The 25,810-nt window shown below is 33.1% G+C and overlaps 1 protein-coding gene across 4 annotated transcripts in view; it reads right to left on the reverse strand.

Annotated features, from left to right (window-relative positions):
- Positions 1–25,810, reverse strand: part of Shab (Shaker cognate b) — a 560,996-nt gene that overhangs the window by 61,809 nt on the left and 473,377 nt on the right. For all 4 annotated transcript variants that reach the window (XM_069845212.1, XM_069845209.1, XM_069845210.1 and 1 more), the window contains one exon: positions 6,167–6,766. In XM_069845212.1, coding sequence (XP_069701313.1) covers positions 6,167–6,766 — 600 coding nt within the window. The remainder of the gene's footprint in view (positions 1–6,166; positions 6,767–25,810) is intronic.

Consider the following 25,810-nt stretch of genomic DNA (forward strand, 5'->3'; position numbering starts at 1 on the left):
TAAATATGCAGCATTGATTTATCAAGTTACAAATTTAGCGGGATCGGGGCCAGGCTGCGGGTATCGATTCAACATTTGGGCTGCTGGAGGCCCCTCCGACACCGGCCACCCCCCGGCTGCCGGCTACTTGTTCAGCGAAGAGACGGGCCACAAGAGAAAGTAGGATAAATTCACCAAGTCAAGAGATGTTGTAAGAAAAGTCATTTGAAGAATTTTACGTGACATTTTAGAAGCTGCAATAAAACTGTCCGAAATGCGTCTGCATTGCGCAGAGTGTCCTGGGAAATAACTTCTCCGGCCATAAACATTTCCGGTGAGTCAATTATTCAAACCCTGTGTTCCAGGTAGTACACATTCTATAAAGCCAATTATTAACATCAAGAGTTAGATAAAAATAAAACATTTAAGATATAAACCTCAAATGTCTTAGGAAATTAACTTTTTTTTTAACTCTAAATAACGTTATTTATTATTAGAAACCGGATGTTTATGTAATTATATATTATATTCCTTTCCACCTAACCGTATATAAATAACAAATCTTTGCGAATCTTGTAATTATCGTTAATATATTAAAATTTGATACTACATATTCTTACATATTTTCCCCACATTACATATTATGGCTTGGTATTACATAAATCTACATATTTAGGGGTTTTATTCATTTTTACTTCTCTAAAAGGAAAAAAAAAAATCTGCTGCGGAAGTTTACAATTTGAAATACACAGATTTTTTTACCTAAGCAAGAAAAGACATATTTCTGGACGAAACATAACATTCTTAGTTCCAGAAAGTAAAAGAGGCACTCATGCCATACCGCCCACTATAAATATGAGTGAACAAAAGGCAACCTTTCTCAAACAACTACCTTGTATTGTAAAAATCCCTCAGAAAGTAGCGTTGCCTTCATGCGGTGAAGTGGGACGAGGACGACATGATTTGAAGAATTCGCGGGAAAAACGATGAATGTCAGATTTCTGTTAAGGATTAGATAATGATCTAATTGAGTCTATAACTGCAAGATGTAGTGCTGTTTCTATAGAAAATAAAGGAAAGAATTACTGTATTCGTGGTGATAATTCTCCTTTTTACCATTTTTCATAAGAACAACATTAAATTTCTCAGTGATCCATTGAATTAGATAATGACATGAATCTTAAGAAACTTATGACATTCATCGTTTTCCCGCGAACTATTCATTTCTCTCCAACTATAATTGTTCTACAGGCGTCTTAACAAGACGTTTCTATGAAATTTGCAACTTTAACCCATCCTCTTCCTAATCCGTCCAGGGAAAACCCGTGTCAAGTCTGGTATGAGCCGCAATAAAATAGCCGACTTTTGAAAAAAAGCTGAAGTAAAGGAACAAATTGGAAAGATGTTGAAAGATTAAAGTAAATAGCTTTTCAGGTTATTGCTTGACCTCTTTATTGTAAATTTAGTAGATCTATAAGGAAATGGGATTTTCCGAGCAATTATTAAGTATGGTTCTCGGCTGGAATAATCCTACCCTTCTGATTGAGACAGGAATGTCACTTTTCAAACAATAGTATGTAAATGCCTATAGTTTGAGGTTTTAGTAGGTACTTTGTTTCTTATAGGAAGCAGCTAAAATGCATATGTCCCACATATCCTCTTATTTTCTCCTAATCCAGTACAGCGAAACAGTGCTTGCAGTTCTGTTGTGTCATTCATTTCACTCAGTTCTCTAGTTTTAGTAACTACAATATAAAGTGCAAATGAGTATATTTACTGCTTTTAACTAACTAAATTGGCCCCTGTATCTTCAACCCTAACGACAAAAATAAAATCATGGATTGCGATGGACGAAGCTTTTACTACAGATGGAAAAATAGTAATGTGTCAAGTGTGCGGTAAAAAAAGTCGGGTGCTCTATGAAATCACAACTGGAGAGTCTTCCCTATCCTATATCTGCCAGATATTGATAATAAATATTTTCATAATTTTACATATTTTGGTACAAATTCAGCTTATTTTTCTTACATAAATATGTACATATTTCACACCTTGATATTACATAGAAATCCGGTCCCTATTTATTATCCTAGGGTCACTATACGATAACTAGATCCCGGACGTCTGTGGTGATGTCATTGAAGTTGGCTTACCTTTGAATAGTCCGAATGAATGTGATTGAAGGGAGGACATCGGAAAAGTAAACATTGGACTCATGTCAGTCAAAGATATACAGTTCCGTAAAAAGGATGCGAACACTGAATTTAACTCGATGTCTCTCGAGTTTGATTTGTAAAACAGGATCTATATTTTAAAATCTAAAAATATAAAATCATGTTCTATACAATATTCTGTAGTTAATCTACATTTTAAATTTTATTTATTTATTTTTTCATTTTCATACTTTGTAGAGGAAATAATCTTCATGAGGAGGTGATTTGAATATATATAACAGAGAAATAAGTTTGATACGAAGTGGAATATTTCCTCGAAAATCGATTAGTAGGGGTCAGATATCTTTGAACGCCAGAATACATATAGTTTCGCATTGCTTTATTCTGAAACAGTATTATTCAGTAAACTGGTACCCTCAGCTAGTCAATATTGACCGGATGCAATGCATTTGCGCCAGATTGATTATTTATTTGCAATTGAGAAGTACGGTTATATTTAAGGGTAATGGGTTTGCGCCCACGACAGTTTTGGGTAAGAATTTTCATTTTTCTTAAGTTGGTAGAGCACGAAATCCATTAGTGCACGATACATCCTGACATTTTCAAAATCATTTCAGTTTTAAAAAACATTCAAATGGAAACTTATTTGAAAATTAACGGCATGCACCTGCAGGCCAAAAAATGAAGGAAAGTAGAAAACAAAGTAACGAAGATAGAAAATTACATAAAGAAATACAGAGAAGGCCAAATATCTCGTATTACTTTTGTGAAGTACATCTCCCATTTGAACGGATCTGAAATATGAGAACACAAATTTTAATCATATCAATAATTTCAATTTTTACTACGTATGTTACGACAATATACCACTTACGTGTACAAGCACAGTTGACATCTGCAATGTTTATGAAAAATGAGTTACGATCATTTCTTATATCTTTGGGTTGAAATGTATTGGAAAAAGATATTTTCATCCTCAAAACTCGATATTTCTAACATAAATAAGCTTTAAAATATTGAGTTCTTTCCAAAACTCGACTTATTTTGTTTAGGTATTGTTCTGAAACTCGACATATGAAGTTTATTCCAAAGTCCGACACCGCTAGGTACGGACTTGTCTAGTTTATGACTGGAAAACGAATATACAATCTGTTTTCAAAACACCAAATGACTGATATTTCAAACTAAAATTCAGTAAAATAATCAAGATAAAGAAATAAAAAAACTGAAGTTGTGATAAGTGGTGAACAAAATTATGGAAGTATTGTAAATTTGTACAAAGGAATTTTGAAAAGGGGGGAAAATGTGCTCTGCATTGGAGAAAATATCACATTTATTCATAAACACATGTATAATCGGAAAGGAAAAACTAGGTAATGTTAAAAAATGACTTAAAAATGTTTAAGATAACTGAAGAGACATGGAAACCTTGGAAGATTACAAGAATATCACAAGCCGTATTCATGACGAGAATGAGGAAGACGAAAACGACTATCCGTGAACCACAGTGAGAAAACGATTTGAGGATTTAAAATTTACACTTAAAGAAGATTCAGTACAACATTCTGATGATATACTTAAATAAATGAGTATTATTTATTATATTCCGTGGAGTAAATAAAATTAATAGCTGTTTAGTATAAAACGTTGATTATTTATGAAAAATAATGCTATTAGAATTTTCAAAATCCGACATAAATTTTATTGTTAGTTTCAAAACCCAACATATATTTTATTGTTAGTTCGAAAATCCGACATTTGCAATAGTTAAGGCTGGTTCACAATAAACCGGAAACGGAAACGACAACAAAAACGAGAACTGAAATAATGTTAAAATGAATGTATTTAAATGTGAGCATTTACAATAGTTAATTGTGAACACTCACATTTAAATGCATTTATTTTAACAATATTTCCGTTCTCGTTCTCGTTGTAGTGTTTGTTCCCGGTTTATTGTGAACCAGCCTTCAGTTCCAAACCACGATAAGTCCAAATTTAATAATCTAATAACTTTTACAATAATACATATTTTTAGTTTAAACATGTAATTTTATCCTTAGATTTACTATTGAAGGCAAATATAAAAACTTCCTACTTATCTGAACACTGGAAATACATTATGCAACGAGCCTATAATGGTAGCAATTAAGACGCGAGTATGTTTGTTTATAAAACGAGTGCAAGCGAGTTTCATAATTTTCATACGAGAGTCTTAATTACCATTATATGCTCGACCATATTTCTAACTTGAAATTATTCGTAAGTATTCATGTTATGATTATGTAAGTGAGGAGCGGAACTACTGACCTTTTTTATTGGGTTATTTTACGACACTGTATCAACATCTAGGTTATTTAGCGTCTGAATGATATGAAGGTGATAATGCCGGTGAAATGAGTCCGGGGTCCAGCACCGAAAGTTACCCAGCATTTGATCGTATTGGGTTGAGGGAAAACCCCGGAAAAAACCTCAACCAGGTAACTTGCCCCGACCGGGATTCGAACCCGGGCCACCTGGTTTCGCAGCCAGACGCGCTGATCGTTACTCCACAGGTGTGGACACTGACCTTCTAAATTGTGAGATGTGCGCAGACGCGAAAGTATTGATTTTTTCCGAGGAACGAATGTCATTGACCTTGATATAATCTAGAGAATAACATGAAGATTAATCTTGATATAACCTGGAAATTGATTTAGAATTGAGAAACGAGATGACAAATTGAATTTATTTGAATATTATTTACAATTATCGCTAATTATTATAGTAACAGAACATAACCTTCTGCGACAGTATTGGATTTCCAGCCTCCGTGACGTTTTGCTAGTTGTCTTTCGATTGCATATCCGAGAATAATCGATACTCGCGCTTTTATAATGCTACAACGGTGAATTCTCATTGGCTGAATAACTGAACTATAATGAATAGGTGTACTTTAATGAGGTGGATTAAAGGGCTACTACCAGGTGTATAATTACTACATTTCGGCATAGTCGAGCATAAATAGTTTTTTTCCTTTTTCTCTAAAGTACTTAGAAAGCAAATATCGGGTTTTGGAACTATACATCTCAATTTTTAACCACACCACGCGCATACTCCCGTCAGTCCGCAGTCTGTATGTGGGACGGAAAATTGTATCGTAACATCTTAAATAATTTTTTCGTCCCAAATTATGAACAAAAACGTTGCATATTACGTTTGAGTTACTGGCGCAAACGCAATAAGGATATACAGAAACCTATTTGGCGCAATTACAAGTGGCGTAATCATGGTGGCCCGATATTGACCAACACTCATCATCATCATCATCATCATCATTGGCATTACGGCCCTTATAGTTTAGCCTTAGCCTCCCTCAGAACATCCGACCAATCACTCCTGTCTAATGCTCGTGTTCTCCATCTTCTAATTCCAACTTTTGTTAGGTCAGCCTGAACGTCATCCAGCCATCTCAATTTAGGTCGTCCGACTTTCCTTCTTCCTACTGGCAATGCATCTAGTAGAGCTTTGGGTGTGCGATTGTTCTCCATCCTGGCTACGTGTCCCAGCCACTCTAACCTTCTGAGTTTTATGTCAACAACAATGTTGACATCTTTATATAATTCATATAACTCAGCATTTGTTCTGATTCGCCAAAACCCTAGCTCATAAGTAGGCCCAAAGATTTTCCGTAAAACTTTCCTTTCCCAGGAATTTAAGATCTTTATTGCCGTTTCAGATTGAGTCCAGGTTTCACTTCCATATACTACTATTGGTTTAATAATAGTTTTATATATTCTTATTTTAGCTTTTCTTGAGATACGTCTGGACTTCATAGTTTTATTCAATGCCCAAAGACCTCGATTCCCAGCTGCAATCTTCTCTTTTATATCAGTCATAACATCATTATTGTCTTTCACCGTGGACCCCAGATACTTAAAACAGGAAACTCTATCAAAATTAGTATCATTTAAATTAATCTTATTAGTATTGTCATTATTCATATTATACATGTATTTAGCTTGACCAACACTCACCTGCTGGAATCTGGTCTTTCTGTGTTTGGGGAGCGGCGTGTCGTTAAGGCTGCCCCTGCTCCCCCTCTCCGCGGCAATGGCAGCGAATCCCTTGAAGGACTCCTCCATCGGAGAGGCTCCCAGGCTCCTGAGGGCCGTGTCACCCGACGCGCTCTTCTTCACAACTCCAAGACTCCCTCTGCTCGTCGACAAGGCGGACAGAGCCAGAGGCTGCTGCGGCTGTAGAGGACTGTTATCCCTGCTCCTCTGGTTGTCCAGAGGGTTCACGTAGAGGTTGCTGTCCAGCACGAGGTCCACGATGGCACAGGTCGGGTCCGCAATGTCGGAAGTCAGGTCGCCTTGAGAGTGGAACGGGTGGGTGTTGCAGCTCGCGTACGTGTCAGAACTGTCGACGCTACCCAGGTCTCCGCTGTTGTTGTTGATGCCGATCTTGTTCGTGCTACTGAGATCGATGCTCATCGGCACGTATCTACCTCCCGCTGTGGCTGCTGCTGTCCCATATTCCCTCTTCAGCATCTTCATCTCGAGACACACGGGGTTTCGGAAATCGCTCGTCGGTAGTGGCATTAAACTTTCCGCATCAATAAATTCCTTGAACTCCTACAAAAAAGAAAATGACACTTCACGATATACAAGTTGGGAAATGAGAAAGAAGGAAGGAGGGAAATGAAGAAAGAAAAATTTACGAGATACATTTCTTTTCGCTTCCTTTCGAGGAAATTTCTAAGTGTATGTGAACTCCAAGCCACTTGGCCACTTGTCTCATTCTATGAGTTAGCTGTCCCAATGAGAACACTTACGGAATTTTTAACGGAAACCAAAACAGATTTTTATTCTACAGAGTGTTTCAGTGGGATATCTCACTTTTTAATTAGCTATAACTCTGCGTCCATAGATAACGTAAGTACATTGAAACGAAGCATGAAATCAGGAATTTCAGTGGATATCGGCAGATGGCAGATTGCCTTCGATAAATCGTTATAATGTTCATTGTTTCCGCATAACCATTTATCCCTTAGGCTATGTAAAATTTCAAAATACAAGAATATGGACACCAGAAAATCATCACGTTTATCATGAGTAGGGCCCGGAAGTTTAGGCATTTATTTTGGTTAAAATAGGCAGGCATATAGGCACTAAAATAGTAAAAATAGGCAGTGAAATAGGCATTTATTAATCATGGAAACAGAAAAAAATAGACAAATACTTAATAAACTATCCCATACGGTACTCACTTTCCTTGGTTACATGTCACAACAAGATGCTTTTTTAAGTTGTCAATTGTCATAGTGAGCCGCCTGTCAGAGAGAACGTTTTTCATGGTGGAAAAAGATATTTCTACTGCTACTGAAGTGATTGGAGCAAACTTAAAACAACTTATTTCAGAAGGACTGTCTCTACTTTCTTTCAGAGATCGGGAAAAACCGACTGTGTGTTGTCTCAAAAAGAGGGATGTGAGAAGAAATTAGAGACTTCAAAGTACGCGTGACTTGTGCATCCAAGCGACAACAGTAACGGGACCTGGAGACTTGCTTTTAATACTTCCCTCATCCCCTTTCTTTCACTGGTAAATCCCGAAGTGACCTGACCACTGAGGGTTATACTGTTCAAACATCTTTGTTAAGTGACATGAAAGATGGAGTCGGTAGGGGAGAGGAGTTTACGACTTTTTGGAAACATATGTATTGCTGGAGAATAAGATTCTCAGTAAATATTTGTGTGAGGTGAATATATATTTTTAATTTGTACAACCGTTCTTTTTTGTTTTTCATATAATTTATGTGCGGTTTATTTTAAATGCATTAAAATATAGAAAAGGTACAATAACGACTTAGAAGGCTAAAAAAAGGCATTTAACCTTAAAATAGACAACGGGAGCTAAAATAGGCAAAAAAGGCAAAATAAAAATTGGGGCTATCGTCCCCAAATGTGTGGAAACGTGTTTATCTCTAATAGGTCTTTCATACATACACTCAGTTTAAAAAATGTATTTTGCCTAACATCCGAGCTCCAATCATGAGACATTACTTCATCTAGAAGAAGTTGGAGTATGATATGAAATATCGGGTCACAGTATCATTAGAGCAATTTTACTTGAATAAATTGTAAATACTAATGTGTGTAAGAACATTTTTACGGACTTCGTGGAGCAGCTAGACGACATCGAACTTACGCAGGGATATTTTCAACAGTATGACGCCACATACCACACTTCTAATAAACCTATGGCACAATTTAGCTTCTTTTTCGAGAGCCGTTTTACCTCTAAAGCTTTGTGGCCTCCAAAGTCACCAGACTTGACGTCAGGGGATTTTTTTCTGTGGGACTGTTTCAAAGAAAGAGTCTATTGTACAGAACAGATCACGAATCATCCATGATCCCCGGAAAATTTCACAGCCGAAATGAGCAATAGCGACGTAGATATGTTCAGATGTGTATCTGACATGTTGAAACGGGCAAGAATTTATCTCTAGGAGGAGGAGGACTCTTCCAGCACATCATGTAACTGTAAGATATTTTTCTACAGATAACCTCCATCTACACTTGATCACGTTAGTGTTTTGTTATTTAGTTAAACAAAGGTCTTATTTAAGTAGTGAAACATCCCATTGAAACACTCTGTATTAGAATATGCTAAAATAAATAGGTGATATCTTATTATGATACCAGGGAAATAATATTAGCAATGACACTTTAATTTTATCAGACAATCAATTTAAACTAGTTTGTAAAATGTTTTATGCTTCATGAAGGATTAATGCGATCTAAAATTTAGTATATAAAATCACCGAATTATAAAAACATTATCTCACGTATCTTTCATAGAGATTCAATTCAAATGTTCGTTTGTTTTCTCGATATTTCGTGAGCGTGTATTAGACACAAAAGAAGTTAATCAAGATTACTAAGTTATGCAGTATTTCATTCCAGTAACATTCTGCACTTTTCAAATGATGCAATTGCCATATAATATGCATACAACTGGACACAAAATTACTTCACAGAAAGGGCATTTTCTCGAGTATGTTTTCAAATAGGACACATTACTTACTGAATTTTAAAATATTGTGTCTCTATATTTATATTCCGGGCTTTGGTATATATAATTCTTTTTTCGACAGCGATAAGTGAAAAACTATTTGAATGTGCCATAATTAAGTTTAATAATAGCTCTCTCTAATAAGTATCTTCGGTTTGAACCTTTGTGAGGGCCGATACCACTAAAATTAATTGTTCTTGACAAAATTTAATCCGACGATTCGATTTTTTCTGCATGTTATGAACACACACAGTTATAACATTGGCATCAGGAAATAGAAGTTTCTGTTACTTAAATTGATGCCAATAAAAAAATTTATGATTTAGCAAAAATGGTTTCATAAATAAAGCAACATAGAATATATTTTAATATATACAATAAAAAACTAAGTTAAAATATTGTCTTCTGATGCATATTTTAATGGAGTTAACATTTGCTCTTTTTTATTTACAACGAAAGATAACCATGCAAATATAAAATATGACATCAATTCGACAATATTGAATGTCAAATCATTAATTATATTTGAAAATATAATATCGTAAAACGATTTTATTTCCAAATATTATAACGCATTGAACATTTTATGTAAAGTGATTAACATTATAATAAACCTTATGAAATCGAACCGTAGATAAATCATGCAAAAGGTGACCTCTCACCGACGGAAATGACATTCAATTTCTAACAGTTGTAATTGACAAGGATGCTGTAAGAAAGAGTTTCTTAATGCTGCTGCTTTGTCTGCCTTTGCAAATGATGATAGCAAAACAATATGGCGGTTGCCTTAAAAATTCCATAACACTTTTTTACTGTACATTAATTCTACTTGTAATGGTAAGTTCAATAATAAGAAAATAAGAAGCATAACAGCTTTAAAGTCAATTCAATTTACAAACTTAAATATGAAAGAAGCTAAATCTTTGCGGACCTAAAAATGTTTGTGCAAAGGTAACAAGCAAGTCCTTAAATACATTATTATAGAGTATTATTACTCTCTTACAAAAAGATAAGAAATTCGACCACAATAAGCGTACATTTTGTAATAATTTTTTACCTAATAAGGGAAACAAAATTACATCACAATAACATTTATTTAACGTGTGGATATACAGGGTGATCCGTAAGTAATAACATTAATTTAAGGGGGTTATTCTTTTACATATTTCAAACAAGAAACGCTTAAAACAGTATTTATCGTTTTTGCTTCTTTTTCGAGATAAAAATTGTTTTATATGAAACATTTTATTGCATATTCTGGAATGTTCAGTGAATTTAAGAGAACAGTGTATTATGATAATAAATTATTGAAATAATTTCAGTTTTGTCCTTTAAGTGCGCAAAAAATTGATTCGAACAAATTTAACATTTTAAATAATTATTTTTCAAAACGAGAAGTTCCGTTTGTTCGGATCAAATTTCTGCATATTTGAAGAAGGAGACAAAAATTCTTTCAATAATTTATTATCATAACATGCTCTCTTAAACTGACTAAGCATATTGAGAATTCAATCAATGGTTTTTAGAAAACACGCTATTTATTTCGAAAAGGAAGCTAAAATGAGCAAAATTGTATTAAACTCTTTTTGTTTGAAATATCTCAAAGAATAACATCCTGAAATTAATCACATTACTTTCAGTTCATCCTGTATATAAAACATCCTATCTTTTAACTGGATTTTTCTCATGTAATTATTATAATACATAAACGAACATTATTTTAATGAGGTAATAAATTTTAAGAATGCCAAATATTTGAGAAATAAACTTATTGCTGAAATTATTAGGACAAATTTAACTGATTTAAAATTATTTTTAAAATGCTGCATTATTATTATTGTAAATAACTCTGAACAAATAATAATGATTCGGCACATTATGATCTGTTATTCTATACAGGAAAATCTTTTCTTGATACAATCTTTTAAGATTATAATATTGTGAAGTTAGTATTGATATCGTCACATTCTGCTTAAGTATTAACCAGTAGTAAAGAACGTTTATACTGAGAAGTATTTTATATTATATTTCCAAAATCCATTCTGAAAGCAACGAAAGAAGAAGAATTTACATATGAATTTTGATATCTTGCTATTAGTGTACTGAAATTTACAAAATAAAAGAAAAAATATGTTAACCGCATGGCATTTCTAACTACCAATTAGTTGAATTAAGAATTATTTATAATTGGTATGATCATTATGTATAGTACCGAAATATAAATAAATACTTCAGCATTATAAACTAGACACTTCAATTACGACTTCACTTAGACATATTATAGTAATAATCAGACTAACACAATTAGCTGTTACCTTTGCAATGTAAATTATCTACTGCAAGAATCAGCATATTCTACACTAAAAAGAATGTCTAAATTCTAGATTCTAAACATTCATACATAGCGTTTGGAAACTGCACAGAATGCATGAGTGACTTGCAGTAAATTTTCAGTAGATAAAGATGACCTGAATAAGGTCACCGAGATTCAGAAGGAACAGGGAGATAGGACTACACGATTTAACCCTTTCTGACCTGGATTTGGTTTTGTGGAGACACCATGGAGAAACAAAAAAAGAAAGCAATCCTCTTCCTAATAACAGCTGGCCAAGGAACTGGCGGGTGCTGCACTCTATCGGTAAAGAACTAAAGTACTTCTGAGGATACTAAATGGAATCATCAGACAAATCATATGAGTCAGAGATTACAGAAATATTAGTAATTTCAAATGGACTCATTCGAGCGGAAATGGTTAATAATTTTTTAACTAGAATAAAGTCAAGTTTCGGTTTCATGCCCCGATAAGAATTAAAATTAAGAGTTAAAGTATGGATGCCTGACGAGGATTTTCCACATTAAGTGGAAATCTTCTTTGAAAATTTGTACACATGAAAGTATTATAAACGAGTAAGACCGGTGTCTGATTCTACCTTCCAAAATTATATTTTCAGTAGGTTATTTTACAACGCTGTAGCAACTAGGTACTATGCCATTTAGCGTCGGTGAAAACAGTGATAAGAACTGTTATTTGACAAGATGAGGTCGAGGATTTGCCATATTGTTACCGAGATTCTTCCTAGAGTGGCGGAAAACTTCTTAAAAGCACAATCAGATAATGAGTCATGGTCATATGGTGGGAATGGCATCACGTCACTGCTTAAAGAAATACAGGGCACATGCATTTTCATCACTTTATGAATATTCGTTCAATAGAAAAATTATTTGCCATTCTGAAAAAAACTATTTTATATTTTTCATACTTTTCTGGCCGTAAAATTCATAATAATCCTTTTCCGCCAGAGCCCACAAATTCTCGATTGGGTTCAAATCCGGAGAACATCAGGGCCAAGGCAAATAATGGATGTTTTTCTGACAGTGTGACAAGGTGCCCTATCATAAATAACTGCATTTTATAATGTGAAAATGTAAATATTATTCAAAATTTTTTGTGAAAATTAGTGGAGGCAATACAGTAATTGTACTTTTATGTACAAAATTACAGTGAATGCAGAATTAAAATAAAGTATTTCAAAAATAGTCTTATAAGGAAGGGGGCCTATCAATTAATTTCAAAAAAACAAAATACATGGTTGTGGGTAGTCGCAGAAAAGTAAATTTAGACACATGGGATACACAAATAGAAAATTCTGAGTCATTCAAATATTTGGGTGTTACCCTGAACAGTCAGGCCAAAAGTGATGAAGATATTAATAATAAGATTGGTCACGGAAAGCGGGCGATAAGACAATTAAATACACTCCTGTGGAATGAAAAGGTAACAAGGAAAACTAAGACAAGTATATATAAAACTATAATAGAAAGTATATGTACCTATGGATCTGAAACTTGGGAAATCAAAGACAGGATGAAGAAGAAATTGTTGGCTCTAGAAATGGATTACTGGCGCCGTAGTTGTCAAATGTCGAGGATGGACCACATTAGGAATCAGGATGTCCGAAATATAATGCAGGTATCAGGAAATATCTTTCAATCAGTGGAAACTAAACGTCTGATATGGTATGGGCATCTCCAGAGAATGTCAGCCGATCGCTGGCCTAATAAGGTCTTCAACTGGACTCCCCCGGAAAAAAAAGAATAATAATAATAATAATAATAATAATGTTTTATTTTCGCTGGCAGAGTTAAGGCCATAAGGCCTTCTCTTCCACTCAACCAGCCTTAATCAATACAATACATAAATTTAAATTACAAATATTTTCACTACACTTAAAAGGTTCTCCAGCAATAATCTTCACTACACATTTATTTAAATTTAGATAAATCTATAAGGCAAAGTAGTAACTTAATTTATGAGCTAATTTAATTCAATGAATTATAATTAATTTAATATTTGAGATAGCTAGTAAAATGATGAAAATTAATTTAATATAAGCTTACTAGGACTATGTTACAGGGAGAATATATATATTTCTATTTCTATAATGAGAATATTAATGTAATTGTCATTAGAGGTTTTGTAAATCTATTTAGAGAAATTAAAGATAATAATAATAAGAATGGACAGATGTTAGTTTCATTATAAGTAACAAATATTAATCAGCAATTCATCTGTTAAGTAAGAATTTATGTAATTTTGACCTAAATGAAGCTATTGTCCAACAACCCCTTATATCACTCGGAAGCGAGTTCCAATTTCTAGCAACTGAAACTGTATAGGATGAAGAATATAAAGATGTCTTGTGGTAGGGTATAATGAGTAAATTGTTATAATGAGATCTTGTACTTAGCTGATGATATGCGGATAAATTTTGAAAACGAGAAGCCAATGAAAAAATGGAGCAAGGAGGTTCAGGAGGATATGGTCTGCAGGGGTCTATAAGTGGGCGATTGGCAAAACCGGAGTACGGTACCTGGAAGTTGAGAAGCGGGAGACGGCGACAGCCGAAAAATTACTCGCAATACATACATAAAAAAATAGTACGTGATTCTATTAATGTGACCAGGTACTGTACATAAAAAAACAAAACACATTAATGGATAACGTATGACTGAATCTAAATCAAATAAAGAAATATAAAAGTCGTAAAATTATATTATGCAAATCTAGTCTTTCAGGTAAGGCTCCCTGTAAAGCAGATTTGAATAATTTCAAGGGAAAAATTGTTCCGGGGCCGGGTATCGATCCCGGGACCTCTGGTTGAACGTACCAGCGATCTGGCAACTGAGCTACCCGGGAACTCCACCCGACACCGGGTGTACGTCACTGTGTATGTTAACAGAAAACCACAATTCCAAGTCACACAGAGTTTGTGTGCACTCGATGTGGGTCTCTGGCGCTTCGTCAGCTTACGCGAGTTGTGTGGATATAAAGGGAAAAGTTGAGACGGTGTCGGGTGGAGTTCCCGGGTAGCTCAGTTGGCAGAGCGCTGGTACATTCAACCAGAGGTCCCGGGATCGATAACCGCCCTCGGAACAATTTTTCCCTTGAAATTATTTGTAAAACTATAATTTCAAATGAAAATTAATGAATATCCAAATAAGTTCATTAGAAATTTTCTTGGCAATAAACGAACAGAAATATTCAACTGTAACTTACAAGACATACATTTCTAATTTATATGCGAGATCACAAGAATGAAGTTTTTTTATACGAATGATCGGAAAGCCACTCATGCATCTTGGCTGCCTAGACTGATTTCAAATCCGCAAGTATCTTGCAATATGCTCCTAGCTGCTTAGAGGAGGCCAACCGTGGAAATCGATAAATGAAGCCGTGCACTAAATACTAGAAGTGTAGGAAGATAGCATGCTTCACTCTACAACAGACGAAACACAATGCTATCAGTCCGTTTTGCACCAATCTATTTACAGCTAATTCGATTGTGTAAAACGGACATCATTTATTTATTCTGTTCTCTTGTCGACCCTGGCTTCCCTCGGAGTTATACCGGCAACCCGTTGAACTCAGAGTTTGGTTGGGTTGCCTACAGTATCAGCCTCCAACTTTCAATCTACTATTGGAAGAAAACTGAAGACTTATTCATCTGTAACTTTATACATGACAGTTTTTTTTTACATTCATGGCTATTTCTACTCTTGCATCAAGTCGGGCGTTTTGTTTTCAAATACATAAATATTCATGAGAAAATTTTATTAATCATAATCTACATTTGTATTACTTTATGATGCGTTTGTATTGATTATAAGGTTAGCCTTGTCAAGTAGAAGAATAGTATGGTATAATGTTAAATTAATTAATTAAGTTCTGAGTGGAGAGAAATGCTAGAAATGATTGCGATGGTGGCACCAGTACGTTCTCTCCCTGGTCGCTCTACAGGCACAACCCACTGTAGGCACTGCAGTGAGTATGAAACTTTACCACATGTGCTTGGGAGTTGCCCACAGGGAGAAGTACTCAGAATAAAACGTCACAACACCATACGTTCTATGATCGCAGATTCACTTCGATCCAAAAATCTAGACGTTCACGAGGATATTCATTGTATTGCTGATGGTGGAAGCAATCGTAGGATCGATATCATAGCTATAAATAGGAATAAACAGACAGCCGAAATAATTGATCCTACCATCAGATTTGAAATCTCAGCCACTCAACCATCTGAAGTGAACGAAGAGAAAAAGAAAATCTACGAGCCCACGATTCAGTACCTATCAGCTAAATAAAACATTGAAAAAATCACAGTTACCGGTCTCTTCTTTGGAGCGAGAGGCACCATTCCGAAAGCCTTTGTAAAGTGGAGGGAAAAACAAAAGCTGACGAGAGATCTTCAAGATGCCATCGTCACCACTATTATAAAATTTTCTGTAGCGATATTTCGTCAGCATCTTTATGGCGTACATTCAATTTAAATTATACTTGGTTCTATTTTTTTTCTTATGTCTTAACCACTTTTTGTCTGAAACCTGTTTACATAATTTTTTATTTTAAATTTTCTTGTGAGTTATTCTGTGTCGCAGGGCAAACCCAAAATCTTGGTTCAGACCAATAAATAAATTATATTCAAAACTTCGATAATTTAAGAATTAATTATTTGAATTGCACAGAATAAGATTTTGTGTCTATTTTCTGAAATAAATTGGTTCACAAAATAATGCCAATTACAAAGTACATTTGCTCAAAATAAGAACACTATTTCGACAATATTATAAATATAATTGTGATATATTTAATTTAATAATATTTGTGAGAGAAATTAGTATATAATCACTTGTAAAAATCTATAGGCCCACTGAGAGAAGATATTTTCGTTTCGTTAAAATGAGAAAACTATGAATAATCTAAGACAAAATAATGGAATTTACAAAGCAGTAATCACGGTAGTAATGTGCAAAAATAACATAAATAAAACTTGTTATATTGCAAGAGGGATATTCTACATTGCAGAAAATTAATCTTGAATAAATAAATGATCTATTTATACGATTATTTTATGAGAAATAATTTGAATTCATATTTTTAATACAAAAATACAAAAACAATAAAAAATAAAACGAAAACTGTATTTATGATCATTTTTTCTTGAGAATGTAATAACTTGTGCAAATTTACATCATAATGAAATTAGTAATGTAGTATTTGAAATAATTACCCTTCAGTTATTTCGTGTTTTACTCTATGAATTTATGTGTGTAATGAGAGTTTCGTAATAACTTAGATTAAACTCTCACGGGATTTGATATTGGACATGTAGAATTTTGATTTCGCAATAATATCTACCTGTAATTACTTTCGTCTTGTGGATTCTTCAAATCTCCGATTTAGCTATGTTGCATAAAGATAATTGAATACATAATAATCATTTAAGATAATACATTTTTTCTACTTTATTCATTCATTCATAGTGTTCGGGCCAAGGACAGGTCTTTCACTGCAAACCCAGCATTCTTCAATCTTTCCTATTTTCCGCCATCCTCCTAGTCTCCGCGTATGATTCATGTATCTTAATGCTATCTCTCATCTGATTTCTTCTGCCCCGAAATTTTCTTCCGTTCACCATTCCTTCCAGTGCATCATTCAGTAGGCAGTTTCTTCTTAGCCTGTGGCCGGCATGTTCCGTGCTTTGTGACGTCATATCATGGAGCCGCCACGTTCTCTGCTCGGCAATCTCTGCATACTGAGCACAGCGTAGAGAGAAGGTTCAACTGAACAGTGGTGGTACGGCGTCTATGCACTGACAGAGCGCGATTGCTATGCTCCTCTTTAGTTGCTCATCTAAACTGAACTTGCTCCGACGTCACAACTGCATAACTTGCCGAACACTGTGGCGCCCAACAAATTTTTTATTGTTTTCCTCATCAGTTTCAGCATTATTCTTCCTTTACCCACTCTTTCTAACACAGCTTCTACTTTATTATATTATGCTCATAGCCGTCACGGTGGTCTAGTGGCTAGAGCGCTGGACTAATAATCCTATGGACCCGGGTTCGGTCCTCGGCGTACCTTTGATTTACAAATTCTGTTGGGTAAATCCGAGGTCCAGGTAACACAGGGGTTTTGTCCGAGAGCTTTGGTTCTCCTGTGGCATCTCAACAAATCTCCATCCTGATCTCTACGCGGGTGTAGCGTAGACCAGCCTCCTATGGCGCACCCTGGGCAACGATTATGTCGGTAAATAGGTCTACACAACAGGCTGCATATGGATGAACGACGAAGAGTAAAAAAAAAAAAAATTATTATGCTTATAAATGAATATAACTAATTCTTAACTTACGGACGTGTAAGTAGGTAGACAAGCAAATATAATAAAACTATTAAAAGTTTACAAATGAAGAAAATAATAACATATAAATAGCTGCTTCTTGTGTTGTAAGATTAAAAACAGATTAATATGTCTGACGTGCTATTTAGTAAATATTGAAAATGTGTTGTACGTGATATTGTGCACACAACGAATTATTTGCTATGATGAATGTCTCTTCAAACAAAGTATATACGTACTTTCAATCAGTAGAAATAGCCATGAGCTATAGAAATTTATCAATAATAATAGTTTTGCATAAATGACGGCTAATAAATGGTGCAATATACTGTAGTAAAATGGTAGTGATTTTCCATTCAAACTGAAGCAAAAATAATAGATTTTATTGATCTCCTTTGACAAAATAAATATAACTTATTTTTATATTGGAATGAAGCAGATATTACAGGATGTTTCAGAAATAGTTTGAAAAACCTTGGTGGCCTGTTCCTTACACCAAAACAAGAAAAAAAGTTCATATAAACATATGTCCGAAAATCCTTAGTTTTCTAATTGTTAATGAAAGAACGTAGTGAAACATCTGTTAGATATTGTCAGTTTGGTAGCAAGTGTTGTAACGTTAATCAATTCAGAAACTCATAACAATGAAAGTTTACGTTCAGCGCGTTTCGAGGTACAATCCAACAACTTAACTTAAGTTGGTATCATTTTGTTAGATAATCGAATGATGTTATCGATAGAAGTCTGCTGATGCTCCCATTGTATCCTAGATAGCTATGTGTTGTCAAGGAGTCCATGATCTGATGGGTGCATGCATGTGTGGAAGCCAGAGGAGAACATTTTGAACATTTGTTACGAGTTTCTGAATTAATTGACGTTGAAACACTTGCTATCAAGCTGACGATATCTTACAGATGTTTCATTATGTTCTTTCATTAATAACTAAAACACTAAGGATTTTCGGGCATATGTTTATATGCACTTTTTTTCTTCTTTTGGTATGAAGAACATGCCCTCAAGGTTTGTCAAAGTATTTATGAAACACACTGTATACGCTGTAATTCATTATACCTAAAAACCAATCAGAATAAACTACAATTAAGACAGTTTGTGTTAAATGGAGAATTATTACATTTTTGAGCAATTAAACACGTTTATTAAGTTGTAAACATTTAAAATTGAAAGACGCATTAGCTTCATCGATAAACTGTAGTGTAAAACAGTTCACTGTTTGATTGTATAAAACGACAAGTGCGAAATAAGCCATTGGAATTGTTCTGAAGTTCAACTCACGATAAGTCACACAAATGTTAAAACAACATGTTAAGATTATGCAACACTCCAGTTAGCAAATAAGGATGCTGAGTAACATTAAGAACAGATCACATGGCGAAGGAAGTAGTCTGAAATGTAACAGAGTTACATGGACGGCACAAGAAGCACGGAGATACACAAATGTTAGCAGCTTAGTTACTATGAAGAAAAGTGAAGTCCATACAGCGTGGTGATATAATCATATGATGTGCGTGGGATGAACACGTTTGGAGTTGCTGGTAGCGATGGAACTCAAACCGCTGTTGACAGTTTGAAGGAGTGCAAATTACGTTCAAGAAACATCTAGCATTCGAATAAGACATTTGTGTCTAGACAAATAATCACGTGACATAGGTGGGGTAGAACTTTGGGAACAATATAATATTTGTAGGTACCTCTGTTAAAATTGCTGAAATATTAAATCTGAAATATCATAAAACTATCAGTGAAGCACGATTCAGGAAATACCCGAAGGTGTATTCCAGGATTAGAATTTTTATATACTGTGCGTATATATGTCGTAGGCCTATATAATTCGAGTATATTAATGTATTTAATGAATTTGTATAATATACTGCAATATTACATAGAGGTATGTACTGTAATGTAATTGCTTAGGTAATGTAATATAGTGACTTCTTGTAGTAAATATAAATACAATATATTATATAAAAATAAACCAAGAAAATATTGAATATATTACTGGAAATAACAATCATAAAATAAAATATCATACTTTATTAATATTTTTTGTTCCAAGCAATGTTTTAAATTTTTATCTAAATTAATTTATTTTTGTTTATTTATTTACTCTTGGCCTAATTAAGCATGCAATGTAATGTAGTGTAATTTATACAGGTATGTATGTATGTATGTAAGTACAATATGTATGTATGTATGTATGTATGTATGTATGTATGTATGTATGTATGTATGTATGTATGTATGTGCAGTATGTACGTATGTATGTATGTATGTATGTATGTATGTATGTATGTGTGTATGTGTGTATGTATGTATGTATGTACAGTATGTATATATGTATGGATGTACTGTATGTATTTATGTATGTATGTACAGTATGTATGTATGTATGTATGTATGTATGTATGTATGCATGCAAGTGTGTATGTGTGTATGTATGCATTGTAATGCATGTACGTAATGTATTGTATTGTACTCGTATTGCATTTTACGTAATGTAATGTAATGTAATGTATATATAATGTATGTATGTATGTATGTACAGTATGTATGTATGTGTGTATGTATGTATGTATGTACAGTATGTATATATGTATGGATGTACTGTATGTATGTATGTACAGTATGTACAGTATGTATGTAAGTGTGTATGTGTGTATGTATGCATTGTAATGTATGTACGTAATGTATTGTATTGTACTCGTATTGTATTTTACGTAATGTAATGTATATATAATGTATGTATGTATGTATGTATGTATGTATGTATGTATGTATGTATGTATGTATGTATGTATGTATGTATGTACAGTATGTATGTGTGTATGTATGTATGTACAGTATGTATATATGTATGGATGTACTGTATGTATGTATGTATGTATGTATGTATGTACAGTATGTATGTATGCATGCAAGTGTGTATGTGTGTATGTATGCATTGTAATGTATGTACGTAATGTATTGTATTGTACTCGTATTGTATTTTACGTAATGTAATGTAATGTAATGTATATATGTATGTATGTATGTATGTATGCCTATGTACACTAGTACATACGTGCATTGGATTTATGCATTAGGGTTCATAATTATTATATATGTGCATATCCATGTACATGGTACCAACATATTGTGGACAGTCATTTGTTACTTAATCAATTTATCCCTATTAATTTAAGAACGTTTTTTCGTTTTAAATTTTTGTAAAAATCTTAAATATCTTTATAATAGAATATCAGAAATGATACTGGAATTTAAAAAAAAAATACCGTTATATAAAATTATTATACTCCCCTGAATGATAGTCTAAACAAATTTGGAACTTCTTAAATATAATCAATAATGTAATTTTTCTTCCTTTTCGTCATAGTTAGGTAAGGTATTGATGGTCACCTATTCAAATTTTAGACCAATTTTAATTTGAATTCAGCAAGTTATTGAATATGAAATTTGGCCTATTAAATTTATGAGTTCCGCTTGCCCCTGTTTACCCCATAAAATTAAAATATTACAGTAAGAATACAATACCGAAATTAAATTGAAGCTTAAAAATTTCTCAACTATTATGTTTAGTTACTGAAACGAAAACAACGATAAAGTAAAGGCTGGTTCACAATAAACCGGGAACGGAAACGAAAACGAGAACAAGAACGGAAATATTGTTAAAATAAATGTATTTAACATTATTTCCACTCTCGTTCTCGTTTCCGTTCCTGGTTTATTGTGAACCAGCCTTAATACGAATGGTCTTAAAAGAGTTTCAGATTTCAGATATTAGTATTAATTGTGGAATTCTGTCTTATTTTTATGAGGAGTAAACTCAAGCTTATTGTTCATCAGTAAAGTTCTGTGATGTATAATTCTTCTTCCGCTAGAATTTTATTATTAGTTTCAATAACGTAATTGCACTCCATTCTTGAGAGATTAATAATTGTACAAGTTTCAAACAAATACTCAGAAGAAGTTAGTTCAAAATGATTGGCTGGAATATTTTTTCGTTATAAGAAATACGAATATTCTGAAGAATTACCACAATATTATACCTATTTTGAAATACACGGTACACGTTTCATAACACTCGTTTCTTTAATAAATAATACACTTGTTTTTACTTAAGTCTATTTATACACGCTTCAACATCTAGATCATCTCGCATATGTAGGTCTTTGAGTATACAGTATTATTTGGCCGTGAAGTAGTGTTATGAATCTGTTACTATTGTCAAATTATACAGAGTGGAATTTAAATAATACTGAAGATTGAAAAGAACGTTATACATATTTTGTATTACATTTTTAATGCTTATGATAATGTGATTAAGACAATGATGAATCATGATATGTAAATTTCGAACCTGACATATGTCTTTGTGACTGAGAGAAACTATGAAAAAACTCAAATTGCCGGCTACGGGATTTGAACCCGTGGCCTCCCAAATGAGAGTATTAGTGCGTTATCATTGAACCACCTCGCTCAGTAAATATCTTTATTATACGAACTAGAAACTCATAATTAATTTCTATACGATAAAATAAAATGGAGGATAATATCTGTCTAGAATATTTATGCTTAATTTGAAAATCTGTAAATTTCATTTTTAAAGTATAGAAATAACATTCCTAATTTTGTTATTATCATTAAGGTTTTTACGAAAATAATATTAAATTTCTCAATTTTTTTTCTTACCAGACACTAAATGTCATACAATTGTATTCTTTATATGTTATGGGTCAATTATTTAAAAATATGTACCGTTATACTATTTTACTTGCAGTAATTTATTTTAGTAATTACTTGGTGACAACTTATTCTTTACTTTATTTTGGAAGGCCATCTGCAATATATCTGATCTGAATGCTGGTATCTGTTCGATTATTTATTCGGTAAATACTTCACAATTTTCAGGTTTTCTTATCAATAAAACTACACTTTTATTCAATTGAAAACCAGGGATTGCTTTCACTGATCACTAATAATTTTCAGTGAAAAGTAAACATTCATAAGAGTTTACTAATGTTTCTCCAACTGATTCATTATTAGCAAATGGTGTATAGCTATACTATAAAACCAAAACAATAATTTGAAATAGAAAGTAGTAATAATTAAGCAATATTGGTATCAATACTATTATTGACAATTTTATAGGGATGAGGAGAGATTTCACTAACAGAATTTTCATATATAAATATTTTTGCAAACACAGTAATATTGTCAGCGTGAAAATTTGGGCTACACTATATTTTAGTGAACAGTTTTCTCGTCAGATCTACACTGTAGGCAACAATATAGTTTGGAAATATTTCCAATAATTCCAATTACAAATCCGTATTTACAAATCTCATTCAATTTTTGGATAGAGAAATGCATTATTTAGGAAACAATAATTTGGTAGTGTTGTCGATCATTTCAATTAAAAATCCACTGAACAAATCTCGTTCAATTTCCGGATAGAGAAGTGCAATAATATAGTTTGACAATACTTTCAATAATTCAAATCACAGATCAATAGTTATAAATTTCGTTCAATTTTCGGATATATAATTGCATTATTTAGGAAGCAATACTTTGGCAATATTGTCTATAATTCCAAATACAAATCTATACTTACAAATATTGTTCTATTTTCGAATATAACAGTGTAACATTTAGGCAACAATAATTTGGCAATATTATGGATAATTCCAAATCCATACTTACAAATATTGTTCAATTTTTGGATAGAGAGGTGCAACATTTAGGCACAATATAGTTTGGCAATATTTTCAATAATTCAAATCACAAATCCATAATTATAAATTTCGTTCAATCTTCGCATAGATAATTGCATTATTTAGTCAACAATAATTTGGCAATATTGTCTGTAATTCCAAATACAAATATATACTTACAAATATCGTTTTATTTTCGAATATAACAATGTAACATTTAGGCAACAATAATTTGGCAGTATTGTCGATGATTCCAAATCCAAGTCCGTACTTACAAATATTGTTCAATTTTTGGATAGAGAGATGCAAAATTTAGGCAATAATATAGTTTGGAAATATTATAGGTAATTCTAATTCTAAATCCATGATTAAAATCTGGTTCAATTTTCGGATAAAGATCATACACACAAGCGTAACTTTGTCCAACGATTATTTCCAAAGATGATATGGTATTAACTAAAAATGTAGTGTTGCCGAAATTAAAATATTGGTAAAAAGCTGTAGACAAAATGGCCGTACACACAAAAAGCTGTAAGCATGTGACTGATACAAAAGAGTGTTGCCGAATTGTGTGTTGACAAGTAGAATGAATGTCCTGAGCGAATTTATGTAATTAGTTTATTAAACTTTTCCTCAATATATCTTTTCTTATTTATGAATGATTAAGCAAATAAGAAATAAATAATTATGAAGTGGTAATTCTTTCAGAAAAATATGGATTTTTAAATATACATACTTGCACTCCCAGTGAAATGCTGTCGTATGTCGAAAATCACATATTACTTTCATATTTTTTTTCCCCCCAACACTCTTTTACTGGTTGGAGTTGTGAAATTATAATAATAAAATAATGATTGATCAAAGGTTTTGGAACCTATTTCTTAAAATATTTTACAGCAGTATTTTATTAGGAAATAATGTATCTTTACTAATCACAATTTTCGAGTTACGACACTATTTTACCGGGAGTGCGATATACAGGGTTAGTTAAAAGTCCCGCACCACCTAAATAACTTTTGAAGCATAAGGTTCACTAACATGACCTTGGTATGTGAGGATAACCATATGATAAGAACTCAATAATGGTATTACCGAGTTTTTTCTACTTCCGGTTTAACCGGAAGTAACTCAAACTCTCTTATTTTAAATGGAACACCCAATATATATTTTTTCTTTTTGAATAGTGCTCATTAAGAGCTTTTCAGAAAGTACCCACACTCGATACTTCTGTACAAATTCAGTGTTTCTAAGTCAAGAAAACAGAAAAGTGTATCGAATATTAAAATAATAAAATACTCCTTCCTTAACAAAAACAAAACAAAGCTAGCTCACCTTCTACATTATGTGCTCACATTGGTAGCCCTCAGCTGCTTTACAATGTGTCACTCGATCATAGAAACCATTTAAGGAATGATTTAACCGGGCTTTAGGAATATCTTGCACCACTTCCATTTTTATTTAGCAACACTGAATTTGTACAGAAGTATCAAGTGTGGGTACTTTTTGAAAGCTCTTAATGAGCTTTCTTCAAAAATAAAAAAATATATTGGGTGTTCCATTTAAAATAAGAGAGTTGGAGTTACTTCCGGTTATTTAGGTAGTGCATTTATTATTTTAATGTTCGATACACTTTTCTGTTTTATTGACTTAGCAACACTGAATTTGTACAGAAGTATCAAGTGTGGGTAATTTTTGAAAAGCTCTTAATGAGTACTATTCAAAAATTAAATAATATATTTGGTGTTCCATTTAAAATAAGAGAGTTGGAGATACTTCCGGTTAAACCGGAAGTAGAAAGAACTCGGTAATACTATTATTGAGTTCTTAGTATATGGTTATCCCCACATACCAAGTTTCATGCCACTGAACCAGATGCTGCAAAAGTTATTTAGGTGGTGCGGGACTTTTAACTAAACCTGTATATTTTTTATTTAAAGGCTCAAAGAAATGTTGGTGAGAGGGAAAGATATGTACTGGAATTTATCCTTTGCTGAAATATAGACTGACAAGTGAAACAAACTTAGGAAGTTGTAGAGAACCCAGTGGAGTGCAATTCCTCTTCATTTTCTTCATCGGCTGAAGATGAAGATAGATCTAACTCCTGAAATGTCCTAGTTTTGATATTTCAGCAATTGAAAAATTACCAATTCAAATCCATCACAATCAAAGCAAATGTATTAGGACAGCGTTTCTC

This window comes from Periplaneta americana, chromosome 14 (assembly GCF_040183065.1).
Source record: "Periplaneta americana isolate PAMFEO1 chromosome 14, P.americana_PAMFEO1_priV1, whole genome shotgun sequence".
NCBI lineage: Eukaryota > Metazoa > Arthropoda > Insecta > Blattodea > Blattidae > Periplaneta > Periplaneta americana.